The sequence below is a fragment of the Rhinolophus sinicus genome, chromosome 1 (assembly GCF_057876585.1).
Source record: "Rhinolophus sinicus isolate RSI-liver-muscle chromosome 1, RSI-T2T, whole genome shotgun sequence".
Taxonomy (NCBI): domain Eukaryota; kingdom Metazoa; phylum Chordata; class Mammalia; order Chiroptera; family Rhinolophidae; genus Rhinolophus; species Rhinolophus sinicus.
In genome coordinates this window covers 212,716,605-212,735,323 of record NC_142501.1, presented here as the reverse complement: position 1 = coordinate 212,735,323, position 18,719 = coordinate 212,716,605, and the positions used below count along the sequence as shown (strand labels likewise).

Here is an 18,719-nt window from a genome sequence, read left to right as displayed (position 1 = left end):
CTTGTAGAGCTTAGAAAGCATAGGCAGGTGATCAGGTGAGGATGGAGGCCTGTGAGAGAGGGTCCCCAGGTATGGGCAGGTGGGCAGGTGAGGATGGAAACCTGGGGGGGAGGAGGGAAGGCATGCTGCTGGACGTAGGCCTGTCGAGGAGGGGCTCCAGGCTTAAGGGACACCTGGGCCTAAGCCTGGGTATTTGTGCTGCATAACAAATTATTGCAAACTCAGCTGCTGAAAACCACACCTAGTCATTACCTCACAGTTTCTGTGGGTCAGGAGTCTGGGCCAGGTTTTCTGCTCAGTCTCAACCGACTGTAATCAAAGGGTCTGCTGGGCTGGCAGAAGTCAGTTGCAGGACTGAGGTTCCCATGGTCTCAAGGGCTGCCGGCTGCACTGCTCAGTTCCCAGAGATGCCTTCAGCGCCCTGCCACGTGCCCCTCCATAGGAAGGTCAGTCACATCATGGCTGCTTGCTTCTTCAAGGCTATGGAAGCTCTGCAGCTCCACAGCTGGCTGTCCTCCCCTCCTCCCCCCAGGCCTCTATCCTCATCAGCTCACCTGCCCACCTGCCTATACCTGGGGACCCTCCCCCACAGGCCTGCAGGGAAGGCTGGACCCTCTTTTAAAGGGCTCACCTGATTAGGTCAGGCCCACCCAGGATAATCTCCCATTTGACTAACTCAACATCAACTGATTAGAGGCCTTAATTACATCTGCAAAGTCTCTTCACCTTTTTCCCATAATATAACCCAATTGTGGGAGTGAAACCCCATGATATTCACAGTTTCACCTGCACGCGAGGGGAAGGGATTACAAAGTAAGAGCCATTTTAGAGTTCTGCTTTCATCTGGGTCAAAGCATACCATTGTTGTTTTTATTCATATTTTCGTATCAACACTGGTGAGCTTAATAAACCCTGGGAGAAAATGCTAGATGTTAATCTTAGTGGGGCAAGGACCATCTGTGGGGACAGAGCCAGGTGTGCAGTTTCCAGGCTCTCGACCTCACGTGGAAAGGTGCTGGCTCAGGTAGTAAATGGCCATCAACTGTGATTGGATCGCCATCAGCTGTGGCTCATTGGCCGTCAGCTGTAATCAGTGAGCCATTGGCCACTAATGTAACTGCTGTGGCTATGCTAGCAGCAAATGGGGGCTAGAAAGAAGATGGTGGCTGAGCTAGCAAGAGCGGATTGCAGTTAGCATGGTGCATTGCAGTTAGCAAGTGAGGTGGGTTGGCAGAGAAGCAGATTGCAGACTGTGGTTCGTGTGGCTCCTGCTTCCTGTGTCTCCAACCCAGCCACCAGCAAGAACATACTGGTATGACTCCCCTATCTATGGCTCCGTGGGTGTTCCTTTTTGGCCTCACCATATCCTGCGTTCTAATGTGGGGAGCGGGACCAGAGACCCTGCATGACACCATGCATGATAACCATCACCATCACCCCCTTTTACAGATGAGAAAACTGAGGCACACAGAGGGCGCATGCCCTGGCACATGAAGGATGCCTTCTGCTCCAAGTCACATCAGTCAGAGAGAAGCAAAGCCTGGACTTGACCATGTCCTGCCCCTGCACTTGCAGACCCCACCCTGCTGCCAGCAGACAGGTCCCACCAGCTGCACAGTCTATGATCGACAGCCCCCATGCCCAGGCGAGGCAGTGACCCCCAGGGAAGCATAGCTGATGGCTACCAAGTTCACCCAACCAACTGGGGTCACAGATGGTGCAGACCTGAGTCTGAGGGGCTCCTAATGTCCCCAGCACACTCTCAGGGTCCCTAGACACACCTGTCCGCTCACCTGGGAGGTCCTTTGTGGCCTGCTTGAACCCCTCTGCTGATGGGAAGCTCTCTTCTACCATCTCCCATCTCTGAAGCGCTCTACCTGGGAGAGAGCTCAGCTTCACACCGGGGCACACCCACCTCCTTGCACTCTCACCGGTTGTTCAGAGGTGATGGAGTTGCTGTGGCTCCACAGTGGTGAGGATGACAAAAGCTGCTGTGCATCCTTCGGATGGTTACAATCCCTCTCTGAGCCTTGATGTCCTCATCCAAATCTGAGGCCAACCTGGGCTTGGTTCAGCATTTGTACCTTGGATGAAGCTGGAGCTGAGAAAGGAGGGTGGGAACAGCTTTGCTGCAGTGGAGTGCCGGAACCTCACAGTCAGGTGGGGCTGTGTGACCCTGGACAGGTTGCTTTCCTTGTTTGGGGTGGTGGGTGAGATTCTCTAGGGACCCCCAGCAAGGAGTGTGATTTCATCCCCCGTCCCAGGAGCTCCTCCAGGAAGGGTCATTTGTCCTGGTCCCCACATGGCTCAGCACTGCACCTGGTTAATGGAGCTTGCACACAGTAGGTGCACAGTGAGTCTGTGTGGGAAGGTGAATAACCCAGTGGAGACACCAGCACTTCCTTCTAAAACTGGGCTGAGGCCTCTGGGCTGTTTGCCCATCGGTGGATAGGGCTGAGTGCCTACTATGTGAGGGCACATGACTATCTCACGCCCACTCTGCTAAAAGAGGGCCTGAAGGGTTGCTGCTGGGGGCCCTGGCCTTCGAAGGAGCAGAGCAGGACTGGGCTGGCGGCCTGGGGCCCGAGCCAGCCAAGCCCTGGCCTCTCTACCTGCCTGTTCCTTGCCTCGGCTACAAACGAGGGGCTGGTTGCCAGCTTCTGCGCACCCACTCAGTGCCCGGGACACAGTTTCTCTTCATTCTCAGAATCTTGAGGTAGAGTTTGTCTTCAGTTACACATGGAGAAGAGACTGGGAGTCTAAGAGGTTACGCGACTTGACCAAGTGACTCCACCTTTGGCTCAGTGTCTCAGCCTGTGGTTATGGGCGCCCCTCCTGTAGTAACAAGGGTTGTTAACAGGGAACAGGCAACTATTGGCCAGGGGTCCGGCACTGAGCTGAGCCTGGTGTTTGAACCTTCACTTCAACCCAATTCAGGGTCTATCAGCTCATTTTAATTGTGACCAAACTGGAGCTCAGAGAGATAAGCTTTCCCCATACCCCGCAGCCTGTAAGTGGGGGCTGGGATCGGAACCCCGGAGTTGGATGGCCCAGCCTCCCCTCTAGGCCTCCAGATCTGCTGCCTGAGAGCCATGGGGTCCCAGGAGGCCAGTGGCCCCAGTGGGACCCGGGCGGGAGGGGCAGGGGTACGACAGCTTGTGGAAAGACAGGGAAGGCATGGGTTCTAAGGCCTCTGTTCTCCATCCTCTAGGCAGGTGGTGGGTGTGAAGAACCCACCACCACTGGTCCCGCTGCTCCTCGTGGCTGCAGGGCCAGGCCTGGGGCTGCCTGGCCAGTAAATGACCTCAGAGCTGTGTGTCCTCGGGGTTATTGAGAAGGGCACTTCCTGCTGCATCCAGCGCGAGTCATCGGGCCTTCATGTTTTCAATTATGGTGCAGCCTCTTCCCCACTTTCAGACCCAGCCACAGAGAGGGCAGTTTGAGGTCAAAGTTAGAAAGTTTGTCAGCAGCTCTGCAGGGACTAGTTCCTTCCTTAGGAGGCACGAGTTCTGGAAAGCTCTCTGCTGTCCCCTGGTAGCAGAGGACTAAGGGGCCTGCCAGCAGCCTTTGAGTGGGGCCAGGTTCTGGGGCTGCAGGTACCCTAGGACCAGAGGAAGGAAGGATGGATGGAGCTCCCGTCCTCTTCCCCGAGGCCTCTGGGCCCTAACACTTGTCCTGGGCACAGAACCAAACCCAGGACTGAATTAGGGCTCTGTCCCACCGGCAAGTCCCTCTCCAGGCCTCAGTTTCCTCTTCTGTTAAATGAGGTTCTTGGGGGAGGGAGAATGAGAAGTGACTGTTTTATGGGTACAGGTCTCCTGGGTGATGGCAATGTTTTGGAACTAAACAGAGCTGGTGGTTGCACAACACTGAATAACAAAAACGCCACTGAATTTGTCACTAAATGTTTAATTTTATGTCATGTGAATTTCACCTCATTAACAAAATAAAGAAAAAGGAGCTTGGAATAGTGCTGGTGGGTGAGAACCACCCGGACACCCACAACCTCTCTGAGCCTCGGTTTCCCTGCCTGTAAATCAGGGAGAGAATTTCAACGAGGGATGCCTGGGTTCCTTCCTGGCCCTTGGCTTGTCGCTGCGGGACGGTGGGCAAGCGGAGCAGGTGGAGCAGGTGGGGAGGGCTGGGGTAGGCGGCCCAGATGAACCTTTAAATACACTCACTAGGCAGCGGACTCCACTGTCCCTCCAGGCAGGCTGGCAGGCTGGCAGGGTGCTTCCTGTGCTGAGCTCTGGAGCTCTGCCCCTCCCTACCTGCTGTGTGATGGTGGGTAAGGCACCTAACCTCTCTGTGCTTCTGTTTCTTCAGCTGTAAACAGGGATGCTAACAATCCCAACCTCGCAGGGCGGTTTGAAGATTAAAGGCCGCGTATAGTGCTGGACACTCAGCGGGGGCTGCGGGAAGGGACATGGCACCCAGGGAATTCCACGACCGTCTCCCGCAGACAGGCAAGAAACGGGGGTTTGAGGGGCGTGACTTGCCTAATGCCACGCTGTGAGTGGCTGGCAGGGTCCCGGCCTGCGTCTGTGGGATCACAGCCTTTCTGCTCATACCTGAGGACAGGGTGCAGCAGCAGAGTGGCCCCCGGGACACTCCCTGGAGGCTAACAGGGAGGAGGGCTGCGGACGCAAGGAGGCTCCTATAGAACATTTATTGCTACTCAGTCCCTCCCTTCCTGCCTCTGTTTCCAGGAAAATGAGCCAGCACGGCCCAGTCCTGAGAGGACAGGGCTCTCAGACAGACAGGGATGCACCCGCTGGGGGACAGGCCCTCAGGACGGGTGGCCGGGCACCAGCCAGGCTGCCCGCCCCCAGCACCGCTGAGGGGCCAGGTTGACCCTGCGGATGTTGAGCTCCGAGGCGAAGGTCCTGGCTTTCTGATAGAAGAACAGGGACTTCTCGCGGTCCAGCAGGAAGTTGTGGTAGATGGTGGCCAGGCGCGTGTAGATTTTCATCTGTGCCTCCTTGTTGCCCAGGTCCACGGCTGCCGCCAGTGCCAGCTGGTAGTACCCAGCTGCGTCAAATGGGTCCTGATGGGGAGATGTGGCCTTTAAGTAGATGCCACATTACTTGACCCTGGGGCAGGGGCGGCGCGCGCAGCCTGCCCACCACCCATCATCTCCCCCTTACACAGGTTACCCCACCTATGGCCTGTGGCAGGCGGGACACCCTGGGGGCCAGTGACAGAGGCCCCTGTGGCCTCAGCCCCTGGATGTTTTCCTGGGAGGAGCCCACCTGCTCCAGTGGGGCTGCCTGAAGGTGGACTCGGCCTCATGTCCGGCTCGGACCTGGCAGTCTGCGTGGCTCTGGACAGGCATTTTGGCTAACCTGGGTCCCTCTGCGCTCTGCACCCCCCGGAGCCAGGGCTTCGAAGCCTGTAGTCCTTGCCCTCGGCTCCTGCCGGATGCCTCTTCCCCCCTCAGCCCCGGGGCCTCCCACCCACCTGGAGGACATCTGTAGTTTTCGCCTTGGGCTGAGGGGGGGGGGGTCTGACTGCTGTTCTAAGCGCCCACTGCAGAACCCACCCCAGCCTCGGGCCACCACGGCTCGGCTCCCTCTTGCTCCACGTCCACACTGACGCCACCATGTCCAGAACCCTCCATGGGCCAGGCTCAGCACGCAGCTCCTCACAACATTCCCTAACATTTTGACAGAGCATGACGTCCCAGGACATCTCTTCCCATTGCGGATGCATCTTTGCCTGAGCCCATCATCCCAGGTCAGGATGCCCCTCTCCCCGCCCTGACTCCTGTCTCCCACCCCAGCCTCTGCCCAGGTCTCTCCCCCCGTACCCAGGTTACCAGAGGGACCTGCTCTAAAACCCAAACCAGGCCTGTCTGTCCCCTGCTTATGATGGCTCTCCAGGACAGAGGACAAAGTCTGAGCTCAGCAGCCCTGGCTCCTCACTGCCCCACACAGAGCAAGGAACCAAAAGGAAATACAAGCAGGTACATGCAGCAGTCTCACCAACACTCCCCCAGCCCCTACCAGGTGCTGGATGCTGTGCAGGGCAGACCCACGCTGCCTCTGGGGACAAGTGACCACAGAGGGTGTCTGGGGCTGTGGCAGAGGGAAGCCCGGCAGGCTGTGGAGCCTTGGGTGGCACCTGACTCAGCCTGGGGAAGGTTGGGAGGGCTTCCTAGAGGAGGTACATCCCAACGAAACAAAGGGAATTGGCCAAAATGGGTGGTTGGGGTGGTGGTGGTGGAGTGCATGTGTGCGTGGAACAGTTAATGGTTGGCAGACTCAGGACCACACCACATCTGTCCCATTCCAAACCTTGCTCTCAGCTATGACACGCCACCCCAGGCGAACAATGACCCATTTCAGTGAGACCATCAGCAAAGGTACTTGTGGACCCCCTGCCCCTAGGCAGCACTCGTGGGCCCGGTCCACCCGTCTTTTTCCTTCCCTTCTGTGTCCTGTGCAGGGGAGCCCTTGGGTCATGCACAGGGCATGCAGGGACCTCTTTCCCTCCTGGGTACGTGGAGGAGGGCGTGAGGTTGGCCAGTGGCCCCTGAGGGAGTTCCAGCCTTGCCCAGTTGGTAGACAGGCCTGGCGTTGACAGAACTGTCATGGCGTAGCTGTGGGCAGGGAGCCCGTCTGGAAGGAAGCAGAGTTCTTTGCCCCTTGCCCCCAGCTGCTGGGCCCAGGGATCTTGGTCTCTCAGCTGACTGGAGGGATAAGCCCCTGTCCCCACGGCCCTATCCCAGGGTCTGAGATGAGCCAGCATTCTCAGGGCCTGGGGCTCCCCCAGGCCTGGCTCCCCTACACCCGATCCTGGGCAAGTCTGTTCACCTCCTCAGCCTTTGTTTTCCCTTCCTGTGTTGAACTGCTTGGCAATCAGTCATGTGGATCCTGGGGGGTGGGGGATACAGCACTGTGCAGCCCCATCCTCAGACCACCCAGGGGTCAGGGGTACATGGTGAGCCCACGTCACAGACAGCAGACGGCTCCCGGCAGACAGAGCTGGGCTGAGGCTGGCTGCAGCCCTGCCCCACACAGAGGAAGGCCTGGCTTGGAAGGGTGGGCACTGACGGGGTGTGCCCAGCTCGCAGGTCACAGGTCATGGGGTAGTGGAATCTCAGTTTTGTGAGATCGTGGGGCCGCAAGGTCTCAGGTGCGAGAGCCCCTCCACACGGCTCCTAATCTGACCTCAGTCAGGGGCCATGCCTCGCCTGTGTCCTCCCAGTCCAGTGTAGGCACCAGCTCCTGTTTCACAGTAGAGCATGCAAAGAGCCGATCGCATAGAGTTTGAATCACAGAGAGCCTAGACTATACACAGCCCGCATGGCACAGAGCCGGGACAGCACAGAACCTGGATCACACAGAGCTGGATTGCTCAGAGTCTGGATAACACAGGTTCTGGATGGCTCAGAGCTTGGGTCACAAAGAACCTAACCACAGTGAAGCTCAGTTGCAGTGGTCGCCACTGTCTACGGGACACCACTGCCTGCATCTGACATAGCAGAAAGCCATAGTGACCACTTCTGACCAGTAAGTGTCACCAGCACACAGCCAGGGCCGCTAGGAAGAGGTTGGGGGATAGTGGCCCAGCTCTGACAGGGCAGCAACTCATCCTGACTTCCTGGAGTGGTGTCCCTGCTTGGAAACCTGGGGTAGTCGCATCCTATCCTGAGCCCAGGTTTTCTTCTGAGAAATGGGATGATTGTTCCTGCCCCACCAGGTGACGTGTGGATTAAAGGTATCTCAGGATCCCAGGAAGAGCTCTGTATAGACTGGCAGGCTTCCTGGAGGAGGTGCCAGGATTTGGGTTCCATCTTGCATCGTGGGTGTCTGGGGATAATGGTGACTCCTCCCTCACCTCCCAAAGTCATCTCCCCCCTTTCACATTTTTGTAGCTACCTCCTGCTTGACTGTCCAGGCTCAGCTTTGCAGTCACCTCCTCCAGAAGGCCCCCTGACTGCATGCCCTTTTGTCCTTTACTCAGTGGCTGCCATCATCTGTTCACATATCAGCCTCCTCCACTGACCCTGAGTTCTGAAGAGCAGGGCCCCGCCCTGGTGAGAGCTCAGAGACTATGCTGACTCTGCCTGTTCTTCACAGCCAGGCCCGGAGCTCCCGGGAGACCACTGGAAGGGATGCTGGAGGGGGACGTGGACCCAGGCCCCCGGGGTCCGAGTGCAGATCCCACCCGAGCCTCCTCTCCCTCCGCCCACCTTCAGGTCGTAGAAGATGATGTCTCCGAGCACCAGGTACACCTTCACGTAGTACAGGGTCTCCTCGTCGAACTCCAGGGGCGAGTTGCAGAGCGACAGTGCCTTGAGGTAGAAGTGCTCTGCCAGCTCGCCTTGGCCCAGCCGGTGGTGCAGGGCAGCCAGCCGGTGGTAGGCCACTCGCTCATTCAGCCGGTCCCCTGGGGACACAGGCAGGGGCACACATGAGGACACATTGTGTGGGGCTGTGGGGGCACAGGCCCGTCGGGAGCACCCATGCCAATACCACCTCAAAGCTCCAGCCAGTCACTTCCCATATCCAGACTCACTTTTCCCACCTGTAAAGTGGGCCTTATAATGCCTGCTCCCTGTCTACCTTGGGGGTGTGGCAAAGTGGAGGATTTGGAGGCCCCCGCTCCGAGCCTGCACATAGCCACGTAGGTGGGACGCATGGGTCACTGTTTTTGAGTAGGAGACCCCAACGGTCATGCAGTCTGTGCACTCGTAGGCACCATGGCTTGGGTCAACCTCAGACATGACATTTGACCCTCCTGGGGTCTCAGCAGCAGCAGCAGCCCCCACCCCATCCTCAGGCATCACCAGCCTAGGCTGTGTCCAGGACCCTACCCTTTCAGGCCAGCGCTGTGGTGCCTGCACACAGACCATGCTGTGCCCCTACTGTGTGCCCAGCCCTCTCAGGGCTCCTTGTCTCTGGGGGAGGACGACGGCCTGGGGCAGCACAGTTAGGTGCCGAGACAGAGGGATGCTCGGCATCTGGAGACCGGCTTCCGGAAAGGGGGCTGGGGTTTCTCCAGCCAGGGAACAGCAGGGACTGGCTGAGTGAGGGGAGGGGACAGCATGCAGCCCGGCGTGTTCAGGGACCTGTGAGAAGCCTGGAATGCGGGCGCACTGGCTGGCCTCGTGGAGGAGGCCGCAGAGCTGGCCAAGGAAGTCCAGCCACGCAGCAAGCGTGCTGTTTCTGAGAGAACCCACAGGCCCGGGCAGGGATGGGGAGGAGGGCTGCAGCCCAGCTCAGCCCAGCCTCACAGGAGAGGGCAGCCTGCAGATGGAAGGAGCCCGCAGCCTCCTGGGGTGGCCTCTGTCACCTTCTGCTCCTGCCCTCCTGCTCTCAGAGGCGGAAGCCCCCGCACAAGGGTGTGGGGCTTACCCAGGGTGATGCTGAGTGCCAGGGCCATGTGGCCGAACTCCAGGCCCTCCTGTGGCGTCTCCAGTTCCTCCAGCAGTGCCACCAGCTTGTTGCAGAGTCTCAGCTCCGCCTCCTGGTTCCCTGTGGTCACAGCCAGGGGCAGCGCCCGGTCCTGCCCACACAGGCGGACGGGTCAGGCCTCTCAGAGCCCCAGACACGTGCTGGAGCTTCCTGCCTGCACTAACTCCCCTGGCTCTTTACACAGCTCTGTCGCCCGAGAGAAAGGTTAGCTCAGAGAGGTGCTGACACCCCCAGAGCCATGGGCCCTGAGCCAGCGGGGGTGTCACCTGCAGCCCATCTGTCTGCACTGCATAACTTCAGACCAGCTCCCCCTCTTGGGCAGTGAGGGCCTGACCAGGAAGTCTGGTCCCCCTCTACGCTCTAAAAATGCCACATTTATCTGAATCACAGGGGCTGAGCCACACGCGGTGAGCTGGGCAGACAGGAGGGGACAAGCCGCCCTCCCTGGGAGGCACATGCTGACTGGGTCCTGGTCTCAGTGCCCCCACTGACGTGCTGTGGGCCACGCTGAGCCTCAGTTTCCTCGTCTGTAAAATGGGGATGAACTAGCACCCTGGGGCTGTTGGTGGTGCCCGAAATGCATGCTTCCAGCCCAAACAGTACTTCCCCTCTCTGTACCTCCAGGCCAGGGTGGGGGTCAAGACCATCCCAGGTGAAGCCACTGGCAAATTAGGCTTGTGCATGAGGTGGCCCTGCCTCCAGGTAAGAGGCCTCCGCCGGCCACACCTGTGCTGTCCCACCCACTGGGGCCGCTCACCCGGTAGAAGGACACGGCTTTCTTCCGCTCCCAGGTCCCGTTGAAGAAGATGTCCCCGGCGGCCTCGAATAGCCCCAGCCCCAGCTTGGGGTCCCCCGTGTACAGCGCTGCATTCTGTGCAACCTGTGGGGATGCGGAGATTCTCCTGGGACCTGCAGTTTTCTGGCAGGTTGAGGTGGCCTCCCCACCCCGTGGGAAGTTCACAGACACATCCCGGCTGCCCTGGGACCCGCAGGCAGCCCTGTACACCCTGGACTACACAAACACGTGCATTGGAGGCCACTTCCCTCACCTCAGGAGTGACTGGCCCTGTGCATTTGGGGCCATTGTCACCCATTTGTGTGAGGGTGATGATTTAAGCCCTGTGTCCTATGAAGAGTCCTGTCCAGTTAAAGCCCTGGGAGCCGGAGGGTGTGGACTGCTGAGGAACTTGGGGCAGAGCTGAGAACAGGCCCCTGGATTCCACCGGCCGTGCCCAGACCATGGCATGCTCTGCTCCAGCCTCACTGGGGCTCCCCAATCCTGACCCTTTTGCCTCCGCTGATTTTCCTCCATGACCCTTAGTAACACCTGATGGTACATGCCCGCCTATCTCTCCCACCCGAGCACTAAGGTTGTCGGCTTCTCTGCTGCATCTGGGGTCTGGCACAGTGCCTGGCGCATAGTAGGTGCTCAACAAATACTGGGCAGTGAATGACTGCACTAGCCCCGCCCACAATCCAGCCACGCCCAGCTACTCGCAGTCCCAGTACTTGCCACACGCTGGGCACCTCTGTGCCTTGGCACCTGTGAGTCTGCTGCTGGAACACCCTTCCCAGGGAGGGCACTGGCCCCCACTCGTTGCAACTCAAACCAGCCTGTGCGACCCAGAAGGACAGGAGCTCACCCTCCAGCTCCTTTCTGCACCCCCTCGTGTCTGCCACAGCCCGGGGCCCCAAGTCAGCATCGTTTGAGAGCCTGTGCCCCCTCAGCCATAACTCCCGCTCTGGGATCCTCAGCCCCTGGCCAAGGGAGGTACACAGCAGGTGCTCAAAAATCAAAAAACTCACAAGGCTCATGAGCCTCCCAGTTTGTTCCAAATCACGTCATATTTAAAGGAGACGTGCCATATGCTGCTGGAGCAAGGTTCTCTGTGTGTCAGCTGAGTGGGCACACTTATTAAGCACTTGCTGTGTACCAACACGGGGGCGGGGGCTACTGTGAGGGGCACGTGCCTCTGGCCCCCGGGAGCTGACCCCATTGTGGAAGATGCTGACAGCAGGAGTCCAGGGGCAGTGGGGGGCCGGCCCGGGCACCCAGCTCGCAGCAGGCGCTCGGCAGTGGTTCAGGAGGGCAGAGTGAGCACGCGCCCACTCGTACCTGGATGTACATGTCCACCAGCTCGTTCTGCTGCAGGAGGTAGTAGATCTTCCCGGCCCGCAGCCAAGCGTATGCCTCCTGCTCCTTCCGCTGCAGGTCGATGAACACCCCCAGGCTGCGCTTGGTGTAGTCCAGCGCTGACCTGTAGGCCCTGCGAGGAGACGCGACGGTCAGAACAAGCACGCTGGGCCAGCCACCACGCGAGGGAGGGCACCAGGCTCTTCCCACGCCGGTCTGCTGACCACGGACCTGGACTGTCAGGAGTGGGGTCAGGTCCTGCCCTTCCCAGGCTGATGGGAGAGGGGGTGGACACTGGCTGCACTGCTCGTCTGGAAAATGTAAGGGGCCCTTTGGGGGAAGCGTCAGCGTGTGGCCAGGGAGGAGTGCACTGTTTGTCTCTGCCCGGCTCCCACACACTGGCACCCCACCTCTCTGGGCGCAGCAGGAAGCTCTAGCACCGGGCAGAAATTGAGAGATTATCTAGGCTACAGTGTCTTAGGCTCAAGTGGGCATCAAAATCATTCAGAGGGCTGTCAAAATGCAGATTGCAGGGTGCGGCTCCCCAAGTTTGTGACTCAGCTTTCTGGGGTGAGGCCTGAGAAAGTGCATTTCCAACAAGCTCCCCGGTGAGGTGGATGCTACTGGTCCAGGGACCCCCTTTGAGAAGCACCGATATAGGGCATCAGCCCATTTGTCCTGCTGTGAAACTGAGGCACGAGGGTGGGAGTGGAGCCGAGACTGGCCCTCCCAAGTCCTTTGGAAACCTGGCTCCCTCTGCTCTCTCCGTGTGTCCCCACACCAGAGGCCATGTGATCAGTGAGCGTGTGGGCCCTGCAGGCTGCATGGCCCGGGCCGAACATTACCCCATCTGGTAAGGATGCTCAGTGCAGTCTTCTCGGGGGACATGCGACCCTGAAACCCTGCCCTAGGGGACAATCAGCTGTCTTCTGTGTACCAGACTCCTCCAGGCTCAGATGGCTGCTGTCCTTACATCTGAGGGCCGGGATGAAGACCAGACCCCCTGGCCTGGAGCTGGGCCAGTGGGAGCAGACTCAGGGCAGGCAGAGGTCAGCTTACAGAAGTTATCACGGCAGAAAGAACAGCCCAGAAACACAAGCTCTGTCTCCCCTGGGGAGGTGTGCAAGCAGAGACCAGAGGACATATGTCATAGGACTCAAATGTCATGAGCATTAACTAGGACGACCCCCAGGCCTGCCAGCTCAGAGCTCGCCTGGTGCTAAGGAAGGAAATGGTCCCCAAGGAGGGGCTGCCCTGAGAGGGTGGCCCAGCATCCTTGCCATGCCGTCCCGCCCCACAGAGCCAGCCCTCACCGCTCAGTGCCCAGGGACAGGTAGAGTTGACTGATGGTCTCCAGGAGCTGCCCCTCCAGCACCTTGTCGGCCACCCTTTGGGCCAGCGAGAGCTGGAACTCGTGGTAGACGACACACTGGGCCTCATTGGGCTTGACCTTGCTGTAGAAGTGACACAGCTGCTGGACAGCATGCAGCTGGCCTGGGCAAGGGAGACAAAAGGAAGAAGCCACTGTCATTCATCAGAGCAATGACAACATTTGCAGGGTTCAAAGGCCCCTGCTCAGGTCACACAGTGATGAGCACACCATCACGGGGCCAGGCAGGACACGTTGTAGGTGCTCGAGAGATGGCACCGACCATTTTTGTAATGCTCCTCAGGCCTGGCTGTCCTGGCCAGGCTCTCACCACACCAGGATCCCTGTTTCCACTTCACAATTTTCCTCCTGGCCAGGACAGGTGCAGCTTCACACTGAGCTGACAGAGCAGGGCACTGGCATCCCCATGCTGCAGGTGGGCAAACTGAGTCCAAAGCTGAGTCCAGGCATGCAGTGGAGCTGGCATTCAGATTTGGCTTCCGGCATTCTGGAACCAGTGCTCCTTCAAGAAGCCAGGCTCCAAACCCCAGCCTTACTTGCCTCTCCTAAAACCAGGGTCTAAGGACAGTCGAGAGCTTTCACTATTAAATATGATCTGGCTGTCAACAAGGAAAGAGAAGACGTGCATGATATCATGAACCAACGAGACCGAGTAGATGCCTACAGAACACCCCCCAACAGCACCAGAACACACATTCGTCAGGGCCCATGGAACATTCTGCAGGACAGAACAGAGGCTGGGTCATGAAACAATTCGCAAAGGTAAGAGGACTGAAATCACAGAGTCTGTTTTCCAGCTACAGTGGAATGAAATCAGAAATCAACAACACAAGTAAGTTTGCGAAGTTTACAAATATGTGGAAATTAACAACATACTCCTAAACAACCAGGGGGCCAAAGAAGAAATTGCAATGGAAACCAAAAAATATTTTGAGATGAGTGGAAATAAAAGCATGACATACCAACATGTATGGGGTGCAGCAAAAGCAGTGTGTGGAGGGTCTTTATAGCTGTAAATGTCGACATTTAAAAAGAAGAATATTTCAAATAAAAAAACCCTCAAACTTCTACTTCAAAAAGCTAGGAAAAGAGGAGTTAACTGGACCCAAAGCAAACAAAAGGAAGGAAAAATAAGATTCGGGCAGTGATGATTAAAAACAGAGAATCAAAATAATCAATAGAGAAAAATCAATAAAACCAAATGATTTTTTTCTTTTTTTTGGACAAGATTAAGAAAACTGACAAATCTTGAGCTAGACTGACCAAGAGAAAAAGAGAGAAGATGCACATATCTAAAATCAGGAGTGAAAGACGGGCATTAATCATAATCATGGATGCTGAGCTGATAGAAATAAAAGGATTACAACAGAATACTGTGAACCATTGTGCACAAATTAGATAACGTAGAGAAAATGGACAAACTACTGAAACAGCCTAAAAAGTGGCCCAGAGCAGGCACTGGGTGACCCTGGGTATCACCCCAGCCTTTTGTCACCTCGCTGTTCAGTATGGAACGGGGACCACGTCATCCCCTAGGGCCCCCAGCTTGACATTCCCAAGTCTGAATCCCTGAGCGTCCTGGGGACGGGGCCTCATAGGAGGTTTGAGAGAGGCCCACGGGGACCACTGATGAGTATTCATTGCCAACATTTGCCTGAGGCCACAGGGCAGGTCTGGGCACCCAGCTCTTGGTTCTTCCTGGAGGTCCAGAGGGCCCTTGCCAGCCTTGGTGAGTTTCCTACATCCCTCAGTGGCTCCCCAGTGCTCTCGGGGAAAATGCCAAACCATAGCCTGTGTTCCCCAGCACTTGCCTAGGCCCCCAACCGAGGTTTTCACCACCCACCAGCCAATCCACCGGAACTTTGGACCTCCCTGCATGGCCCAGCTCACTCACCCCAGGGCCTTTGCACAGGCTGCGCCTTCTGCCAGTCCCTCTCCCAGTGCTCGCCTAAACCTCAATCCTCAGGTCCCAGACTGAACAGACGTCCCTGATCCACAAGTCAGGGCCAGGAGTCGACCATCACCACACTGAGCACCACTTTGCTGGCTCTTGTGACCTGGACATCTGTTCCCTATAATTGGCAGCCAGCCCCCAGCGAGGACCACTCAAGTCCCATTTGTAGGTAGAGCCCCGCATAGAGCTTGCTCACACAACAAGCTGCTATTGAATGCAGCTAACTGCTCCTTGGCCCTGGGGAACCACCCACCTGGGAGTCCTCTGGTGTGCAGGGCTGTCCGGATGCCTAGGGGAGAGCAGGCTAAGGTACTCCATGTTCGAGTCTGTGTGGCTCCTTCAGCTCAGCCGCCCCTGCCTGGCCTAGGCTACATCCAGGGTGACCCACCACCTGTTTGCCCATGACCGTGGAGATACCCGGCTATGGGGCTTTCAGTGCTCAAAGCAGGACATGCCAGGCAGACCAGGATGAGCTGGTCGCCCTGTTTATGTCTGGCCTAGCGTGGGAACACCCTCGAGCACCTGAGAACAGCTGCTGGTTTCCACCACTCAGTGCTGCCAGTGTGGAAAAACCACCGCCCACCTGTGCTCGCAAACCCCAGTGTGCTCCAAACAGAGATGAAAACATGTTCTTTCCAGGAAGCCAGCGTGGGGCCGGAGCTGGGACAGGGCGTGACACTTACTCTCTAAGTGGTCCGCCTCCACGGCAACCAGAAAGGCCCACTGGTAGTAGCACTTGGCCTGCTGGGTGAGGGCCCTGCGGGTGTATAGGTGCCCCAGCTGCAGGAGCACCTGGGTGAAATCCCGGCCGCACTCCCTGCTGGGCAGCCTAGAGAAGACCTTCACGGCCTCCAGGAGGTAGTGCTGGGCCAGCCCGCTGGCACCGGCCTGCAGGCACAGAGCCCCGAAGTTGGCCCGGACCACCGCCTGGTTCTGGAGCCGGCCCAGGTCCCTGGCGACGCGCAGGGCGCGGTAGTAGCCCTCGGCCGCCTGCCGGGTCCTGCCTGTCCTCTTCAGGGCAATGCCCATCATATTGGCGATCACGCCCTCTTGGTCCACACTGGCCACTGCTGCGTCCAGGACAGACTCCAGGATGTCCAGGGCCACCGGGCTCTGCCCATGAAGCACGTGCAACCAGGCCAGGGCCACCAGGTAGTCCACGACCAGGCGGCCACCGGTCTCGGCACTGGCTTCCACTGCCTGCATCATGAAAGAGATGGCCATGCCGTGCTGCCCGTGGTGGCTGTGCAGCTGGGCCAGGCTGGCACAGAGGGGGCCACGCAGGGCCTGCCCTGTGCCTGGGGCCAGGGGGGCCAGTGCCTGCCTAAGGTAGGGAGCGACCTGGGAGGGGGGACGGTGGGGCTGAGGGGCGTTCCGCAGGACCAGGTCCACGCTCCTGAGCGAGTTGGCCAGCGAGCCCCGGTGCCGCAGCGAGGACACCCTGATGCAGCTCAGTGCCAGGTGGGGCAGGCACTTCCGGCTGTACACGTGCGCCAGCAGCAGGTAGCAGTCTGCGGGCCAGAGGGCGTGCGGGGACCCCAAGGCCCTGTGCAGCAGCAACAGCCTCTCCAGGAAAGGCAGTGCCTCCTCGGGCTGCTTGAGGCGGACGTGGTGCTTGGCCAGCAGGAAGCAGGCGCGGGCTTCAGCCTGCGGGCTCTGGCCGCTGATGGCCCTGCGCAGAGCGAGCCTCAGGAGCTCCGCCTCCCCCTCGGTGCTGCAGACTTGGCCGGGCGTCCCCAGGAGCAGGGCGAGGGCTTTGGGCACCACCTGCCCACACTTCTCCCTGTTCTTCTGCCTCAGGTGCACGGTGGCCAGGTGGGCATACAGGGCCACCACCAGGAAGAGGTCGCCGAAGTGGCCCCTCAGGGCTCCCAGGCCTTCCTCAAAGTACACCCGGGCCTGGGACAGCTTGAGCTTCCGCACGCACAGCCGCCCCAGGACGAAGCAGAGCCTGGCCAGGGCCACAGGAAGGCTAGCCCTCTTGGCCACACCCCGGGCCTGTGCCAGGCGCCCGGCCAGCTCGTCCTCATCGGCGAAGCCACAGAACATGGTACTCAGCCCCGGCGGGGAGAGGTCGTACAGGCCGCGGAAGCAGGCCTTGTACTCGGGAGCGTCCAGGACCAGCAGCAGTGAGTGCAGGGCCTGGGGGTCAGCCCAGCCATCCTCAGCGTCCAGGCAGAAGGAGGACTCCTCGGCACCCGGCGAGCTCGCGCCACTGGACACTGCATGGAGGCCCCAGGACACTGGCTCCTCAGGACAGCTGTGACAGGGCTTGCATTGTTCTAGAACATTCTTCACCTTCTGCAGGGTCTCTGAGTGCAGGCCAGGCAAAGGCATGTCTGCAAGTCACCAAAACCCCCAGAAGGATTAGAGTCTGATCTGAGTCCAGGCCGGGGCAGGGACGTCCCCCCCGAGGCCCAGCGTCCCTGTGGCAGCACTTGGCAGACACTGCCTTCCCAAGGGCCGCCTGAGCGTCTGAGGTTAAGCGGAACGCCCAGCACCCAGAAGACAGTGGGAACTCAGTAATTATGACCTCGGGGGAACACAGATCCATTCAGCCAAGTAACCAAGAGGCCCTCCTTTGCTCACTCTTTCTCGTTTGAACGCAGTTTCAGGAGACTAGTGTCCTAGCTCCGAGATCACTCAGAGATCCCCTTCCCTTTAGAAAGCATCAAAGCCACTTAATGGGATGTCCATTCACTGTGATTTTGTCAGCACTTGGGACCTCCAGTCAGGTGTAGGCGTCCCCATGACATGGTCAAGAGCCAGTCAGAGGAAGAGATGAGCTTGAGCCCAAAGCCACCCCCAGAAATGGCAAAACCAGCCGCCGTGGAGGAAGTGATATGTCTGCTTGCCCAGCTCTAGCATCGAACCATTTCCAACAGGAAACAGTGGGATTGGCTCCCAGACCCCCGGCTCCACTTCACCTTGGCTGGTTTGAGAATTTGAGGCCCATGGTTACTAAAGCGTTAAAAAAGAAAAAAAAAAAAAAAAAAGAAAGAAAGGACAGGGAGCTGGGGAGTCTGGAGACATCCCAGAGGCCCACAACTGCCTGCTTGTGCACTGTTGGCTTTGGAAAGGCCCAGAACCCAAGGGTTTGTCCAGCGCTTAAGAGCAAACAAGTTCCATTTCCTGTTGGGAAAACATGGGCTTAAAGGGGAATTTATTTGAAAGGAAAAAACCCAGCATCTAAAGACTGTTCTGTTTCAGATTAATATGTAAAAAATGTTCAAAACTAACTGTCTCCTTATAAGTCTGTAAAGTCTAGGAATAAGGAAAAATTAAATCTGGTTTAGTGGCAAATGTCCGACTTGACTACGCATTAGATTAGCTAAGAAAACGCCATCCTCCAGGCGTGTGCTCCCAGCTCTTATCCAGCCCCCCCCCCCCCGCCCCCACCCTAGGCAGCCTTTGCTCCCAGGGCCTGGCAGGGTGTGACACCCCCTCCTCGGGGAAGGCAAGCCTGCAGAGTTCTTCCATGTCCTCATCCTGCTGAGGCTCCGGAGGAGGATGGCCCTGGAACAGCCCTGGGGGGCCGGGGGAAGGGGGCTGGCCTCCGCATCCACACCCCAAAGAAGCCCTTCTGTGTTGATGCTTAGATAGGTCCCATCCCCAGGGAATCTCACGGGTACTCAGGCATTCACGTCCCCAGGACCTGCCTGATGCAGACCCTCTGTGGGCGGAGAGATGGAGGAGCTGGGGGGGAGGGGTGGGTATCCCTGGACCAGCCCCCGCTGGGAAAGGAGCAGACCCTCAAGGACGTCTCCAAAATAAGGCTCTAAATTCAGCGCCCTTTTTACCCTTCAAAGCAGAGCACAG

At 58.3% G+C, this 18,719-nt stretch overlaps 1 protein-coding gene across 4 annotated transcripts in view; it reads right to left on the bottom strand.

Annotated features, from left to right (window-relative positions):
• Positions 1–3,889: 3,889 nt before the first annotated feature.
• Positions 3,890–18,719, bottom strand: part of SH3TC1 (SH3 domain and tetratricopeptide repeats 1) — a 44,905-nt gene continuing 30,075 nt past the window's right edge. For all 4 annotated transcript variants that reach the window (XM_019711525.3, XM_074320779.2, XM_019711520.3 and 1 more), the window contains exons 12-18: positions 15,584–17,239; positions 12,870–13,050; positions 11,539–11,689; positions 10,180–10,302; positions 9,363–9,513; positions 8,198–8,394; positions 3,890–5,047 (exon numbers count right to left, since the gene is read on the bottom strand). In XM_019711525.3, the coding sequence (XP_019567084.3) occupies positions 4,790–5,047; positions 8,198–8,394; positions 9,363–9,513; positions 10,180–10,302; positions 11,539–11,689; positions 12,870–13,050; positions 15,584–17,239 (2,717 nt within the window). In that variant the 3' untranslated portion in view covers positions 3,890–4,789. The remainder of the gene's footprint in view (positions 5,048–8,197; positions 8,395–9,362; positions 9,514–10,179; positions 10,303–11,538; positions 11,690–12,869; positions 13,051–15,583; positions 17,240–18,719) is intronic.